The sequence below is a fragment of the Urocitellus parryii genome, chromosome 12, assembly GCF_045843805.1.
Source record: "Urocitellus parryii isolate mUroPar1 chromosome 12, mUroPar1.hap1, whole genome shotgun sequence".
Classification (NCBI taxonomy): domain Eukaryota; kingdom Metazoa; phylum Chordata; class Mammalia; order Rodentia; family Sciuridae; genus Urocitellus; species Urocitellus parryii.
In genome coordinates, this window is record NC_135542.1 from 87715985 (window position 1) to 87730935 (window position 14951).

General features: G+C 36.6%; 1 protein-coding gene across 1 annotated transcript; it reads left to right on the top strand.

The window, feature by feature from the left end:
* The first annotated feature begins 222 nt into the window (after positions 1 to 222).
* Gkn1 (gastrokine 1) lies at positions 223 to 5338 on the top strand. Its single transcript, XM_026387253.1, has 6 exons — positions 223 to 234; positions 1900 to 1953; positions 2042 to 2179; positions 3192 to 3302; positions 4388 to 4535; positions 5244 to 5338. The coding sequence occupies exons 1-6, from the start codon at positions 223 to 225 to the stop codon at positions 5336 to 5338; spliced, it is 558 nt and encodes a 185-aa protein (XP_026243038.1).
* Positions 5339 to 14951: the final 9613 nt, after the last annotated feature.

Sequence of the window (14951 nt, forward strand, 5' to 3'; positions counted from 1 at the left end):
AGTCAGATCAACTCCATGTCAAAGTATCTCAGAGATAGCTGCTTGGAAAGGCTTCCTGGTATGCCAGGTCATGGCACAGATATAGGAAAAAGAGAAAGATAAGTCCTTGACTCCACCTGAGCACACCTATTTTGAGTAGAGCTGGTCACGTATAAATACAGGAAGGCTGCTCATCCAAGCTCATTCCTCACAGCTCCTCTGCTCCCCTGCATTCACAAAGACATGAAGTTCACAGTGAGTAGATATTTTTTCCTTTTGGATTTATTACCATCTAACTGAGACTGTTAATATTCTGATAGAAGAGGTCTGCTTCTTACAGCAATGTTACCATGAGAGAAAACCTTGAAAAAAAATTCTCTTTCCTTTTCATGGATCATGGCCTTTATAGTTAACCTTCTCTCTATAACTGTTCAGGTCTCTACCTAGAACAAGAAGTCCCTACGTTTTAGAAAGTGCCTGATCTTTCCCCATTCTTGAGTTCCATCTTTAACCAAAACTCCTGAGCATGTTCCAGCCAGATAAAAAGCTAATTATCAAAATAACTGGGTAGCGACTTGCTGTCTCATTCTTCAGCATGAGATGAATCTCTAAGTAAAGAAGGTTGGCCCTGCCAGGGCCCTGTCCATGGCCATTTCTTTGAGAAAACATGTGAAGCATGAAGCTGATGCCTAGTCTCACCTGCAGTTCCAGGCGGAAGCCTAGGAATGTTGAGGTGGACCTCAAAATTCTGTCAGTAGTGTTCATAGTCCCCAGTGTCCTAATGCAAATGGAGCTAGAATCAAATAAGTTCATGTTTCAACACCCCAAACACTGGGGTGTTGAAAACTCTGCTTTATAATGGGGTTGCACATGTAAAATACTTGTTTGGAAATAAGTAGTCTTAATAGAGGTGAGGTTTATAAAGGGGGGTGGGCTCTAGACATGGGTCAGAAGATCTGATTTCTAGTTCTGCTGTGAACAAGAGGTTTGATTTTGGCCAAGTTCTTAGCCTCTACAGCTCAGTATCCTCATCTGTATAAAGATTACATTGTACTAAATGTTCTCTAAAATTTCTTCCACTCCTGACTTTTTAGGAGATGAATTTTTAACTCCTACTTAAACTGATAAGAAAAATAATAGAAATTTCTTAAACTAATGAAAATAATAAAAGTACTTCCACTATTAGGAGGAAGTATCCAGGATCAAATAGGAAAGTGAACATTTATTTTTCAGCTGTGATTTTTCAGAACTTGTAACCATTTTCCATTATTCTATTCATTTTAAAATGTATTCTTCATCCTTTTTTTATAAGTCTAAATTCAAAATTCTAAAAATTATGTATCATATTAATAAAATTATTTATAATTCATTAATAATTCTATATTAGTATTAAAATTGTGGAAGGTTAAAAAACATTGTAGAGCAAGATGACTTACTATAGTGACACAAAATTATCCAAAATAGGGTTTATTTGAAGTTGGGATTTTTAAAAAATAATGTGAATAGGGTATTTTAGGGTAAACTTTAGGGTATTTATAGTAAACTTTAGTAGAGATGATTTATTCTCCAGTTACTGTTTAACTCCATTTCTGGTGTCTTGAATAGTTAATTTTTTCCTTTAGGTATTTCAAAATCTTCTAAAAAATATAAACATTTCAAGTCTATTTCAACAGAGTTTTATTTCTAGGATATTAATCAATGTTTTAAATATGTTGTCTTTGGTAAAAAAAAAATAAATTTTTAACATTTCGAATAACCAAAGAAAGATAATATGCAAATCTAAAAGAAAGGGTAAGAAGAAAACACAGGTTGTTCATCACGTTGGTTAAGTTGGTTCATAAATAAAGTTCATAAGTTTGGATGGAGAAAGAAAGGAGAGAGTATATCATGTTGTTGATTTTTTTTTGTGTGTGATTTCAGATGATTCTTATTGGGCTTCTTGGACTCTTCATAGCATCTGCTTTTGCTGACTATGTAAGTCTCATTCTTTCTGGTTTGTTACCAAAATGCATTTGCAGAGAACTGTGGTATTAAATCACTCTTCATTTCTTATAAACCTCAGAATATCAACATCAATGATGATGGCAACACTGCTGGAAGTGGGCAACAGACAGTGAGTGTCAACAACGAACACAACGTGGCCAATATCGACAATAACAACGGATGGAACTCCTGGAACACCCTCTGGGATTATAACACTGTAGGTAGCCAGCGTGCAATTCCCATTCTATAAAAATGTGGTCTTTTTTTTTTTAAGCAAAAATTAATGTACCAGCTAACTAAAAAAAAAGAGAGAGAGAGAGAGAGAGAGAGAGAACTAAATACAGTAAATTCCACGTGCACATGAGCATATTAGTTATTTTTTATGTGTGTGATGCTCAGGATCGAATCCAGGCCTCATGCATGCCAGGCACGAGCTTTGCCACTGAGCCATATCCCCTGCCACAAGCATAGTAATTAAAATTGCCTATTTTCCTCATCCAATTTTACTTGCTAGCTATAACTACTATTCATAAGTGTTGCACAATTAGTTATATAATTCAAACCAATGAAGAGTTATTAGAGTCAACTAGCTTCAAAAAATAGTAAGGGTATGAGGCAAATCATCTCTTTGCCTCGCCTGTAGATGCCCTCGATAATGATAAAAGACCTGTCTATTAGTACCACTGCCAATCATCTATCACAGTTTTCAGTTTTCTTCTAAAAAGACAGAAGTGGAACCTTCACTTCTAACTCCAAAGGATCAAAGGGGAAAACTAAAATATACTTGCCACTAGTTAAGAGACCCAAGTCTGCCCCGTATTTTACAAACTTAGTACTTTTAAAAAGCAAATCTTTATTGTTTCAGTTTTATCATCTGATCAGTGAGAAAATGACTTCCTGTCTTACTTGCTTCCTTGAAATGTCATGAGGATCAAAGGAAACTAAGATGTGATAGCTTTTGAAACTTTATTTCAGTAATATGGACATGTGTAAGTGCCTCTTCTGCTAGAATTGAGGATAACGCAATGAGCTAGATACTCACTCTTTTCCTTCAAGGAGCCTGTAGCTGACAAATGTCATCAACAGATTACAGATCCACTGTGCTTATCCCAGTTCATCTGATCATGGAATTCCACTTCCCTTTGCTGGTAGGACTGATCTCTGATAAGAAAAACTCCTTGGGGAACATACACTTCTCCCTCACCTTCTACCATCACCTTCTTTACCAGGGCTTCGCTGCAACCAGAATCTTTGACAAGAAGTCATGTATTGTGCATAAAATGAAAACTGATGTCATGCCCTCCATTCAAGCCCTTGATGCACTGGTCAAGGAGAAGAAGGTAAAGATAAGTTTTTCAACTTTTTCTCATAGGAAAACTTACAACCTCCAGTAAATTCTGAGGAGATCATATTCCCTCTGACCACAGTGTGATGTAGTGTATAGCACAAAGTGTACTTGGTAATTGCTTAAAGGGAGGTACCTATCCACACCAGTGTGGCTCACACAGGCCTCTAAAGAGCTGAGCAGAACACCTGATGACCTTGACTGATACGGAACAAAGTTCCAGTCACATCAATGCAAGCCCTGGGAAATTCTCCACAGACACGTTTCTGCAAGAGTTAGTTAAGGTTATCAGATTTAGCAAATAAATATAAAAGATATCCAGTTAAATATGAGTTTCAGATACACAGTAGATTGTTTATAAGTATGTCCTGTAATATTTGGGATATGCTTACAATAAAGAATGATCTGTGTCTATCTGAAATTCAAATGTGCCTGGCTGTCCTATATTTTATGTGGCAACTATCATTGAGGTAGATGGAAAGAGAGGATCCACAGTTTCTTAAGTGTTGGTCTGAGTTCATATTACTCCTATAACTGATAAATAGGTGCCTTTCATTAACAAGGCAGAGGAAAATAAATCAACTACATTCCTGGAAGTTGATTATCACATGGCCCAATCCAAGGAATCTAAGATGTCCTATATTTTATGTGGCAACTATCATTGAGGTAGATGGAAAGAGAGGATCCACGGTTTCTTAAGTGTTGGTCTGAGTTCATATTACTCCTATAACTGATAAATAGGTGCCTTTCATTAACAAGGCAGAGGAAAATAAATCAACTACATTCCTGGAAGTTGATTATCACATGGCCCAATCCAAGGAATCTAAGATGACCAAATGAGGTCCAAGTTTCAGAATACATTTAGCCTCAGAGTTCTGTATTTATGAGATAAATAAGCCAATGCTTTTAGAAATATAGAGATAAATAAAACTGGAATTGGCTCTTATTCATCTTGATTTCTGAAAAACCTATAGTCAAGGAATCCCCCTGTTGGCTTTGTACCCCTTTAAATCCACAAAACACTGGCTTGGCACTCATACTTTCTCTTTCTTCCTTTCTACGTGCCTTCTTCCTGCTCAGCTTCAGGGTAAAGGACCAAGAAAACCATCTCCCAAGGGTCTGATGTACTCAGTCAACCCTAACCAAGTTGATGACCTGAGCAGATTTGGAAAAAACATTGCTGGCATGTGCCAGGGGATTCCAACCTATGTGGCTGATGAGATTCCAAGTGAGTATGCTCCCTCCTGTACATTCCAAGCTAGCGCTGGCAAAATGACCAGACTATCTAGGACATGTCCATAGAGGAGGCCAGTCACCCAGGAATGTCATCAAGGCTACCAATTGTTAGCATTCTATTCCAGGCACTGTTCCACCATGCTGTAAATGTGTTAATTCATTTGTTCCTCACAAAAATCTTATATTACAAGTTCAATTGTCAGTTCTACCTTATGAATAAGGAAACTGAGGTACAGAAAAAGAACTCAAAGTTCTCGCCTGGGTCAATCCCAAGCATTTTGGTTCTGGATTCTGTGCTCTTGGTTCAATATTCTTTATGGAATATTGCCTTTCAGGGGTGGATCCAGAATAAACTCTAGGCATATTCAAAAGAATGCATGAAATAACTAAATGAAAAAGAATGCCATTAGAATCTACTCACTCTCTATAGCTCAGATTATTGCTTAATTTCTGGTTAAAGAATAGTTTCCACCAAAACAAAGTGTCCATCTAGGACCCTAATCCAACAGCAACTTTCCAGATCTCTGAATTTAGTAGTTTTATTTTGATAGATAAAGAGACAGATAGATAGGTAGACAGACAGACAGATGGATTGATCTTGAAATTAATGCATAGCTAGTTTGTAAAAAGCATGACTTGCATCCATCCCCCCAAAGAGTCCTTGAACAGTAATTGATATAGACTTTTTTCTTTTTATCAGGAGCAAACATGTTTTTTTACGTAAGAAAGTGCTACAGTGCTGACATACTCTGGATTCTGAACATTTCCTTCTGTGGAAGCACAGTGGAGAACTAAAACAAATATTTTAAAGACACTCTGGATTTAGTCATCAGAGTATGCTATGTAGAAAAATATGGATCCTAATGTTTTTTATCATGTCATTCTGAAATGGTTTCTGCTAGTTATGTTTGGTTTCCTTAAGCTTCAATAAACCCATTTAGCACTGAATTCAGTTTATACTAACATTCCTTATGATTTCTATGGGGAAGGGACAGGATCATAGGTCGTGTGGTGGTGGCAAATGGTTGGAGTGCATTGAACCCACTGTTATCCTTACTCAAAACCTGTCCCCTATAAAGAACCCCTTCAGATGCTTTAGATACTGCTAACCATAGCCCTGGGAATGGTTCCCAAACTGTCCAACTGCTCTGAAGGCTGCTCTATAGCTAGTATGCAAAGGAATATTTCATATCAGCAGACAAAAATCCACTCAAAAGTAGCCCAAGCCCCAAAGGAAGGTCCATTGCCAGAATCTAGGAATATCTAAAATAATCCAAGGGCAAGAAGAGCAGCTGGGTATCAAAGAGACTCAAACCAGGAGCTCTATAGACACCAAGACCCAAGACTGCTTTCCTCTCTCCCTGAAGCCACATCTCCCCTCTTCACTGTTCCTCTCTCAATTCCATTTCCCTCTTCTTTTCATCCTGAAGATGGATTTTTCTGTGCTCATAGCAGAAGATAGCTGAACCAGAAGGTCAACTTCACCTTCCATGGTACATGTCTTTCCAGTTCAAGGGATAATGTGTAAGGATGAATCTCAATTCCAATTTTTCTTGACCCTGTTTGGTTCAAGAATTCACAACCTCCATTTGTTGATGGCCTGGAAAGACCATGAAGTCACATGGTTCCCATATGGTGCAGAGTCTCCAGAGGTGGGGGATGACCTCAGAGAAAGTAGACTTCAAATGTTATATATTACAACATGAAAATACAGTTTATTTATAAAAGATGCTCCTATATATTTTTTTTAACTCTTTGATGCCATAAGAGGAAATTTAATCCATTATCATGTCATTGGTAAGATAGCCCCAAATAACCCCAACAAACAAAACTAAAGATATTGATTCACACCACCTGGGGAATGTTAATATGTACCAATATGCTGCAGTCCGGCTGCAGCAAAATTTCGGGGGGTGGGGGGTGGGGGTGATGAACAACTTGTGTACGTGAGCCGTTTATTGTAGGACAACAGAGGTATTTATACATTTTGCTTATCTTAATTAGCATAAACTAGATACATCAGTCAACCAATAAGGAATCTCCACACTTAATGGCTCGCTTTTGTTACTTCTGAAACCACTCCCTCTGGCATTTTGCCAGGCACCATCCAGACTTGTTTACGAACTCTAACATTCCCCTGGCAAAATGCCAGGTGCCATCCTGACTTGTTTACAGACTCTAACACCAATATGTACCAAGTTATATACCTGACTTTTGGGAAGTGATAAACCCTATGTTTTATAGGAGAACTGTCTAGTCATTAATTCAGAATAAAAAAATTAAATTCACAGAGAAGTTATAAAAATTCTGGATCATACACACCCATCAAGATATACAAAGAAAAAATAAAAGAATTGCAAAGAAAATTAAAGTATGTCACTAGCCTAATTGAAGATTTTAACATATATCTTCCAGTAACATACAGAGGAAGCAGTTAAGCATAAAAACAATTTAAACTTAATTAACCAGCGTATTTTAATGAACATATATAGAACACTACAGAATACATATTCTTAAGTATATATGGGACATTTATAAATAATGATCACATGCTGCTACATAAATCAAATCTCAAAACATTTCAAATCATTGGCCAATAAAGGACACATTTTTCTGGTCTCAATTTAATTTAAATAGACTAAATATTTCCCTCCAAACAAAACAAAATAATGCCATTTATATTGGAATTATGTAGCATACTTCTAAATAATTTAAGACCCAAAACATTCATAAGTACAACACACTTATAACTTTGAAAAAATTCATAATAAGTACAATACACTTATAACTTTGAAATAATAAAAGCCCTGCATATAAAACCTAGATAAGTAGTATATAGACCCCTGTGTAGTAGAAATTTATAGCCTTGAATCCTCATTTTAATAAAAGGAGAAAAGCTGAACATTGATTTAGTCTTGCCGCAGTCTGGCTGGGCACAGAATCACGAGCCACTCAAGCAGGAACAAAACTTTATTTTTGAAAATGCCACCAATACCCGGTACTATCCGGCAAGCAAGCCAGTCCACCCACGCGCGGTCGCGTCTACCGGAACCGTGGCCCAGAACCTCCCCCGGAAATCCCTCCTACTATCCTTCCCCAACCAATGGGAACTCTCCAGGAGTCCTGTCCAGTAGCAGGCCAAGGTGAACAGCAGGAGTCCAATTTCCATATGAATGTAAATCTTCTCAATGGCTAGCTGGCGTCACCTTACAACCAAAAGTGCCATGCATCATAATACTTTGCTGTGGCTCCTAGCAAGTCTTTCAACTTTAAAAATGAGGGAAAAGCATAACATATAATATATCCAAAATAAGCAATAGGAAAGATACTAATATAAGAAATTAATAAAGTAGAAAACATACATACAATAATAGTAAAGGCTCAACAAAGTAAAAATCTTGATTCTTTGAAAAAGTATAAAATTGAAAAAAAATAAAAGTATAAGTCACAAAGAAAGCAATACAAGGAATAGTAAAATAGACTAAACTACATACAGATGCCATAGATATTAAGATATTAGTAAGATGATATTGTCAATGACTTTATTTCAATATATTTGAACACTTGGGTCAACTGAATTTCTAAAATTGTACCTTTCTAAAGCTGACTCTGGGGCTGGGGTTGTGGCTCAGTGGTAGAGAGTCTAACCCTTACATGTGAGGCACTAGGTTCAATCCACAGCACCGCATAAAAATAAAATAAAATAATTATATCCATTGACAACAAAAATATTTTTAAAATAGAAAGTCTGAATAGTTCTTTTTTAAAATTTTTTTTTTAGTTGTAGATGGACACAATACCTTTATTTTGTTTATTTATCTTTATGTGGTGCTGAGGATCGAACCCAGTGCCCTACGAGTGAGGCAAGCGCTCTACTGCTGAGCCACAACCCCAGCCCCTGAATAGTTCTATATAATCAGTAAAAATAAAATTGGGAGGCTGGCATTGTGGCTCAGCAGTAGAGCGCTTGCCTAGCATGGGCGGGACCCGGGTTCAATCCTCAGCACCACATAAAAATAAAGGCATTGTGTTGTGTCCATCTATACCTAAAAAATAAATATTAAAAAATAAATAAATAAAATTTTTTAAAAAAAATAAAACTGGCTCAGAAGTTTAAAAGATTCACAAAAAATTTCCAGGCTGGTTCCAAGATGGTAGGCAAGAAGAAGGCTGCATTCTGTGTCGCTCTGAGACCTGGGATTCAAGTAGTGGGAATACTGTTTCTCTGCGAGTGATTAGAGGACCCCCAACAGCTGCTCCCACACAGGAATCATCCTGGCCCCAGTGTCAGTGCAGGACTCTTGGCCGCTCATCCAGGAAGGTTCTCCACGTGCCAAGTAGGACCACCAGCATGAGCACCTGCACAGGACCCTTGGCCTCCTACCCCTGCAGGAATCCTGGACGCTGATCTCACACAAGATACCCAGATACTCAGCAAAGGAACTCCAGCAGCCACTCCTGCGTGGACCCCCATCTACCAACATGAGGCTCCTCCAGGCACCTCCATCTTGGGGCACTGCAACCACTGCCACAGTCCCCTACACACTATAGCCTTCACTGGGTCCAGTGACAGCCACCAGCCACAATAATGCACATCATAGAGGTGCATCTCTAAACACATTGCTCAAGGACACCACTCGGCCCTGCCCAACCCGACACCCCAATGCTGAAGGCAGCCACCTCCATCTTGGGACACCTTCATTGACATCTTTAGTTGGAGCAACTCCCAGCTAGGAGCACCAGTTGGGGCTTAGAAACAATATCAAATTACAAAAAGTCCCCAACTCCCCCCGCCAGCTGCTAACCCAGCACAGTGCCTGTGGCTATGCGACCAGTAGTAGTTCACAAAACCAGGTTGTAAAACCAGGTCCTGAACTGCCCCCCAAAAGCAGCCCTCTGCAACAGGTGCACAGCCCCCAGAGCACAGCCCACAAGACCTCTGGAGAGAAGGGCTTCTGATTTGGAAGTAGAAAGGGACAGAGTGAGACAGAGAGATAGTATAGAGACTAAATTAGAGACCAGGAATTGTGAGGTCTACAGGCAATATAAGGAGATAAGATCAGGTGCCCACAACACATGAGTGGGCCCCAAAGGAGATCCTTGAGGTGCAGTCTCCCACCGGGGACTGGGAAGTACCTCCAGGAGCCACACCCCTAAGACCAACCCTCCCACCCTACAACCTTCACCATCCTGAGGGTGGAGATACCAGCAAACAACAGACAACCCCATCTATTGGATGAGAAGGAAAACTGGAAAGATACTGATCTCCAACAAAAACAATCCTTTTATCTTCCTTTGAGTTTTTTTTCCTCTCTCTCTATGCCTATCCTCATATCCCCAACATTTGTGAAACCAAGTATTTTTATGAATTAGGCTACTGAGAATGGGGATGTCTGAATAGTATATTACAGTGGTTTGTATATTCTTTTATCTCCTATTTTTACAATTTTTACTTTTTTAATATTTATGTTTGTTTGGTTTTTGTACTCTACTGTCTTCCCACTTACTTGTCTCCCCAAAATCACTTTCTCTTATCCTTCTACTAACCAACATCTTTAGATTCCTCTTTCACACTTTCTAAGATCTAATAACTATATCCTCACTTCTTACCCCTAAAACATCTCACCCTACACTTCACCCTGGTCCTTTGTCCACCATCAGAAACTGTAGGCCTTTTTGCAAACCTATTGTTTATATTATAGATAATAATTGAATTTGCTATTTATGTATATTGGGACAAACCCATAAGCATCTTTATAACAGCTATTTGGTTTAAGGTTGAATATTGTTTGAATTGGGATCTGTTCACATTGTTCTCCTCCCTTAAAGGAGAGGTATTCAAAACCTGCAGGGACACTATAAGCCTGTAGGGAAAAAACTGTAATGCCTCAGATCAATAATGCTAGAAGGGAAGACTCATGAACAACAAGAAAAATTTAGGGAAGAAAGTGCCCCCAATAAACCAAGATATTACATTACTAGAACCCATGGCTATCACAACAGAAGGAAATACAGAGAAGGAGTTCAGAATGTACATAATTAAAATGTTCTGTGAACTAAAGGATGATATAAGAGAGCAAATACATGCAGCAAAAGATTGCTTTGATAAAGAGCTTCGTGAGCAAATACAGGAAGCAAAAGATTACTTCAATAAGGAGATTGAGGTTCTGAAAAAAAAAGAGAAATCCTTGAAATGAAAGAAATAATAAATCAAATTAAAAGCTCAATAGAAAGCATCACCAACAGACTAGATCACTTGGAAGACAGGACCTCAGAAATGAAGACAAAATATATAATCTTGAAAAGACTGTTGACCACATAGTGAATGAAGATGGTAAGAAACCATGAGCAGAACTTTTAAAAATCATGGAATAACATAAAAAGACCAAATTTAAGAATTATTGGGATAGAGGAAGGCATAAAGTTCCAAATCAAAGGAATGAAAATTCTATTCAATGAAATAATAGTAGAAAAGTTTCCAAACATGAAGAATGAATTGGAAAATCAAATGCAAGAGGCTTACAGGACACCAAATATACAAGATCACAATAGAGTCACACCAAGTCACATTATAATGAAAATGCCTAGCATGCAGAATAAGGAAAGAATTTTAAATGCCACAAGAGAAAAGAATCAGATTACACATAGGGGCAAACCAATTAGGATATCTGCAGATTTTTCAACCCAGACCCTAAAAGCTAGAAGATCCTGGACAATATATACTGAGCTCTGAAGGAAAATGGATGACAACCAAAAATATTATATACAGAAAAAATAAACTTTATATTTGATGATGAAATAAAAACCTTCCATGATAAACAAAATTTAAAAGAATTTATAACTAGGAAGCCTGCACTACAGAACATCCTTGGCAAAATATTCCATGAGGAGTAAATTAAAAACAACAATGAAAATCAGCAAAGGGAGGTATTACACTAAAAGAAATACTAATCAAAGGAGAAACAAAGTCAAGCTAAATACAAAAAATAAATAAACAAATACAACCGGGAATACAAATCATGTCTCAAAAATAACCCTGAATGATAATGGCCAAAATTCACCAATCAAAAGACATAGACTGGTGGATTGGATTAAAAAAAGTTCAACAATATGCTGTCTCCAAGAAACTCATCTCATAGAAGAAGACATGTACAGATCGAAGGTAAAAAAATTTGGGAAAAAGCATACCACTCACATGGACTGCATAAACAAGGAGGAATTTCCATCTTCCTATGAAATAAAGTAGACTTCAAGCCAAAGTTAATCAAAAGGGATAAAGAAGGATATTACATACTGCTTAAGGGAATCATACATCAACAAGACATAACCATTATTAATATATATACCCCCAAACAATGGAGCATTTATGTTCATCAAACAAACTCTTTTCAAGTTCAAGAGTCAAATAGACCACAACACAATAATTCTGGGTGACTTTAACACCCTTTTCCACCACTAGATAGATCTTCCAAACAAAAGTTAAACAAAGAAATATAGAACTCAATAATACAATAACTTAGACTTAATAGACATATATAGAATATCTCATCCATTAATGAGTGAATACAGTTTCTTCTCAGCAGCACATGGATCCTCCTCTCAAATAGATCATATATTATGCCACAAAGCAAATTTTTGCAAATACAAAAAAAAATAGAGATACCACCCTGCATTCTATCAGATCATAATGAAATGAAATTATAAATCAATGATAAAATAAAATATAGAAGCTACTCCAATACCTGGAAACTAAGTAATATGCTATTGAATGAACAATGGGTTGCAAAAGATATCAAAGAAGAGATTAAAAAATTATTAGAGGTAAATGAGAACATTGATACAACATACTGAAATCTCTGGGATTCTATGAAGGCAGTACTAAGAAGAAAGTTAATTGCATGGAGTTCATTCCTTAAAAGAAGAAAATGTCAACAAATAAGTGACCTAACATTACATCTCCAAGCCCTAGAAAAAGAAGAACAAATGAACGCAAAAAGCAGTAGAATACAGGAAGTAATTAAAATCAAAGCTGAAATCAATGAAACTGAAACAAAAGAAACAATTGAAACCACTGACAAAACAAATTCTTTGGTTCTTTGAAAAAATAAATAAAATTGATAAACCCTTAGCCATGCATGCTAATGAAGAGAAGGAGAGAGAAAACTCAAATTATTAACATCGGTGCTGAAAAAGGAAATATCATGACCAACACTACAGAAATACAGAAGATAATTAGAAATTATTTTGAAAATTTGTACTCCAATAAAATAGAAAATATGAAGGCATCAACAAATATCTAGAGTCATATGATTTGCCCAAACTGAATAAGGATGATATACACAGTTAAACAGATCAATTTCAAACAATGAAATAGAAGACACCATCAGAAGCCTACCAACCAAGCCTATCCAGGACCAGATGGATACACATCTGAGTTCTACAAGACCTTTTAGAAGAACTAATACCAATACTCCTCAAATTATTTCATGAAATAGAAAAAAAAGGGAACACTTCCAAACTCATCCTATGAGGCCAATATCACCCTGATTCCCAAACCAGACAAAGACAAAGAAAGAAAACTTCAGACCAATATCTCTAATGAACATAGATGCAAAAATTCTTAATAAAATTCTGGCAAATCAAATACAAAAACATATCAAAAAGATAGTGCACCACAATCAACTGGGGTTCATCCCAGGGATGCAAGGTTGGTTCAACATATGGAAATCAATAATTTAATTTATCACATCAATAAACTTAAAGATAACAATCATCTGATCATCTCAATGGATGCCAAAAAAGCATTTGACAAAATACAGCACCCCTTTATATTCAAAACACTAGAAAAACTGGGGATAACAGTAACATATCTCAACATCATAAAGGCTATCTATGCTAAGCCCCAGGCCAACATCATTTTAAATGGAGAAAAATTGAAAGCATTCCCTCTAAAAACTGGAACAAGACAAGGATGCCCTCTTTTACCACTACTATTTAACATAGTTCTTGAAACTCTAGCCAGAGCAATTAGACAGATGAAAGAAATTAAAGGGATACACATAGGAAAAGAAGAACTCAAATTATTATTATTTGCCAATGATATGATTCTATATCTAGAAGAACCAAAAAATTCCACCAGAAAACTTCTAGAACTATTAAATGAATTTGGCAAAGTAGTAGGATATACAACCAACACCCATAAATCAAAGGCGTTTCTGTACATCAGTGACAAATCCTCTGAAAGAGAAATTAGGAAAACTACCCCATTTACAATAGTCTCAAAAAAATAATAAAATACTTGGGAATCAACAAAATAGGTGAAAGACTTCACAATGAAAATTACAGAACTCTAAAGAAAGAAATTAAAGAAGCCCTTAGAAGTTGGAAAGATCTCCCTTGTTCTTGGATAGGTAGAATTAATATCATCAAAATGACCACACTACCAAAAGCACTATACAGATTTAATGAAATGCTAATCAAAATTCCAATGGCATTCCTTATAGAAATAGAAAAAGCAGTCATTAAATTCATCTGGAAAAATAAGAGACCCAGAATAGCCAAAGCAATCCTTAGCAGGAAAAGTGAAGCAGGTGGCAACACAATACCAGATCTTAAACTATACTACAGAGCAATAGTAACAAAAACATTTTAGTATTGGCACCAAAATAGACTTGTAGACCAATGATACAGAATAGAAGACACAGAGACAAGCCCATATAAATATATTTATCTCATATTAGACAGAGGCACCAAGAACATATTGGAGAAAGGATAGCCTCTTTAACAAATAGTACTGGGAAAACTGAAAATCCATATGCAACAAAATGAAATTAAGCCCCTAACTCTCACCATGCACAAAACTCAACTCAAAGTGGATCAAGGACCTAGGAATTAAACCAGAGACCCTGCCTGCACCTAATAGAAGAAAAAGTAGGCCCAAATCTTCATCATGTTGGATTAGGCCCCAACTTCCTTAATAAGACTCCTATAGCACAAGAAATAAAATCAAGAATCAATAAATGGGGTGGATTCAAAGTAAAAATTTTATTCTCATCAAAAGAAATAATCAATGAGGTGAATAAAGAGCCTACAGAATGGGAGAAAATTTTTACCACAAACACATCAGATAGAGCACTAATCTCTAAGATATATAAAGAACTCAAAAATCTTAACACTAAAAAAAGCAAATAACCCAATCAATAAATGGGCCATGAAATTCAACAGATACTTATCAGAAGAGGAGAATCAATCAACAAATATATGTTCAACATCTCTAGTAATTAGAGAAATGCAAATCAAAACTATTCTAAGATTTTATCTCACTCCAGTCAGAATCGCAGCTATTAAGAATGCAAACAACAATAAGTGTTGGTGAGGATGTGGGGAGAAAGGCACACTCATACATTAC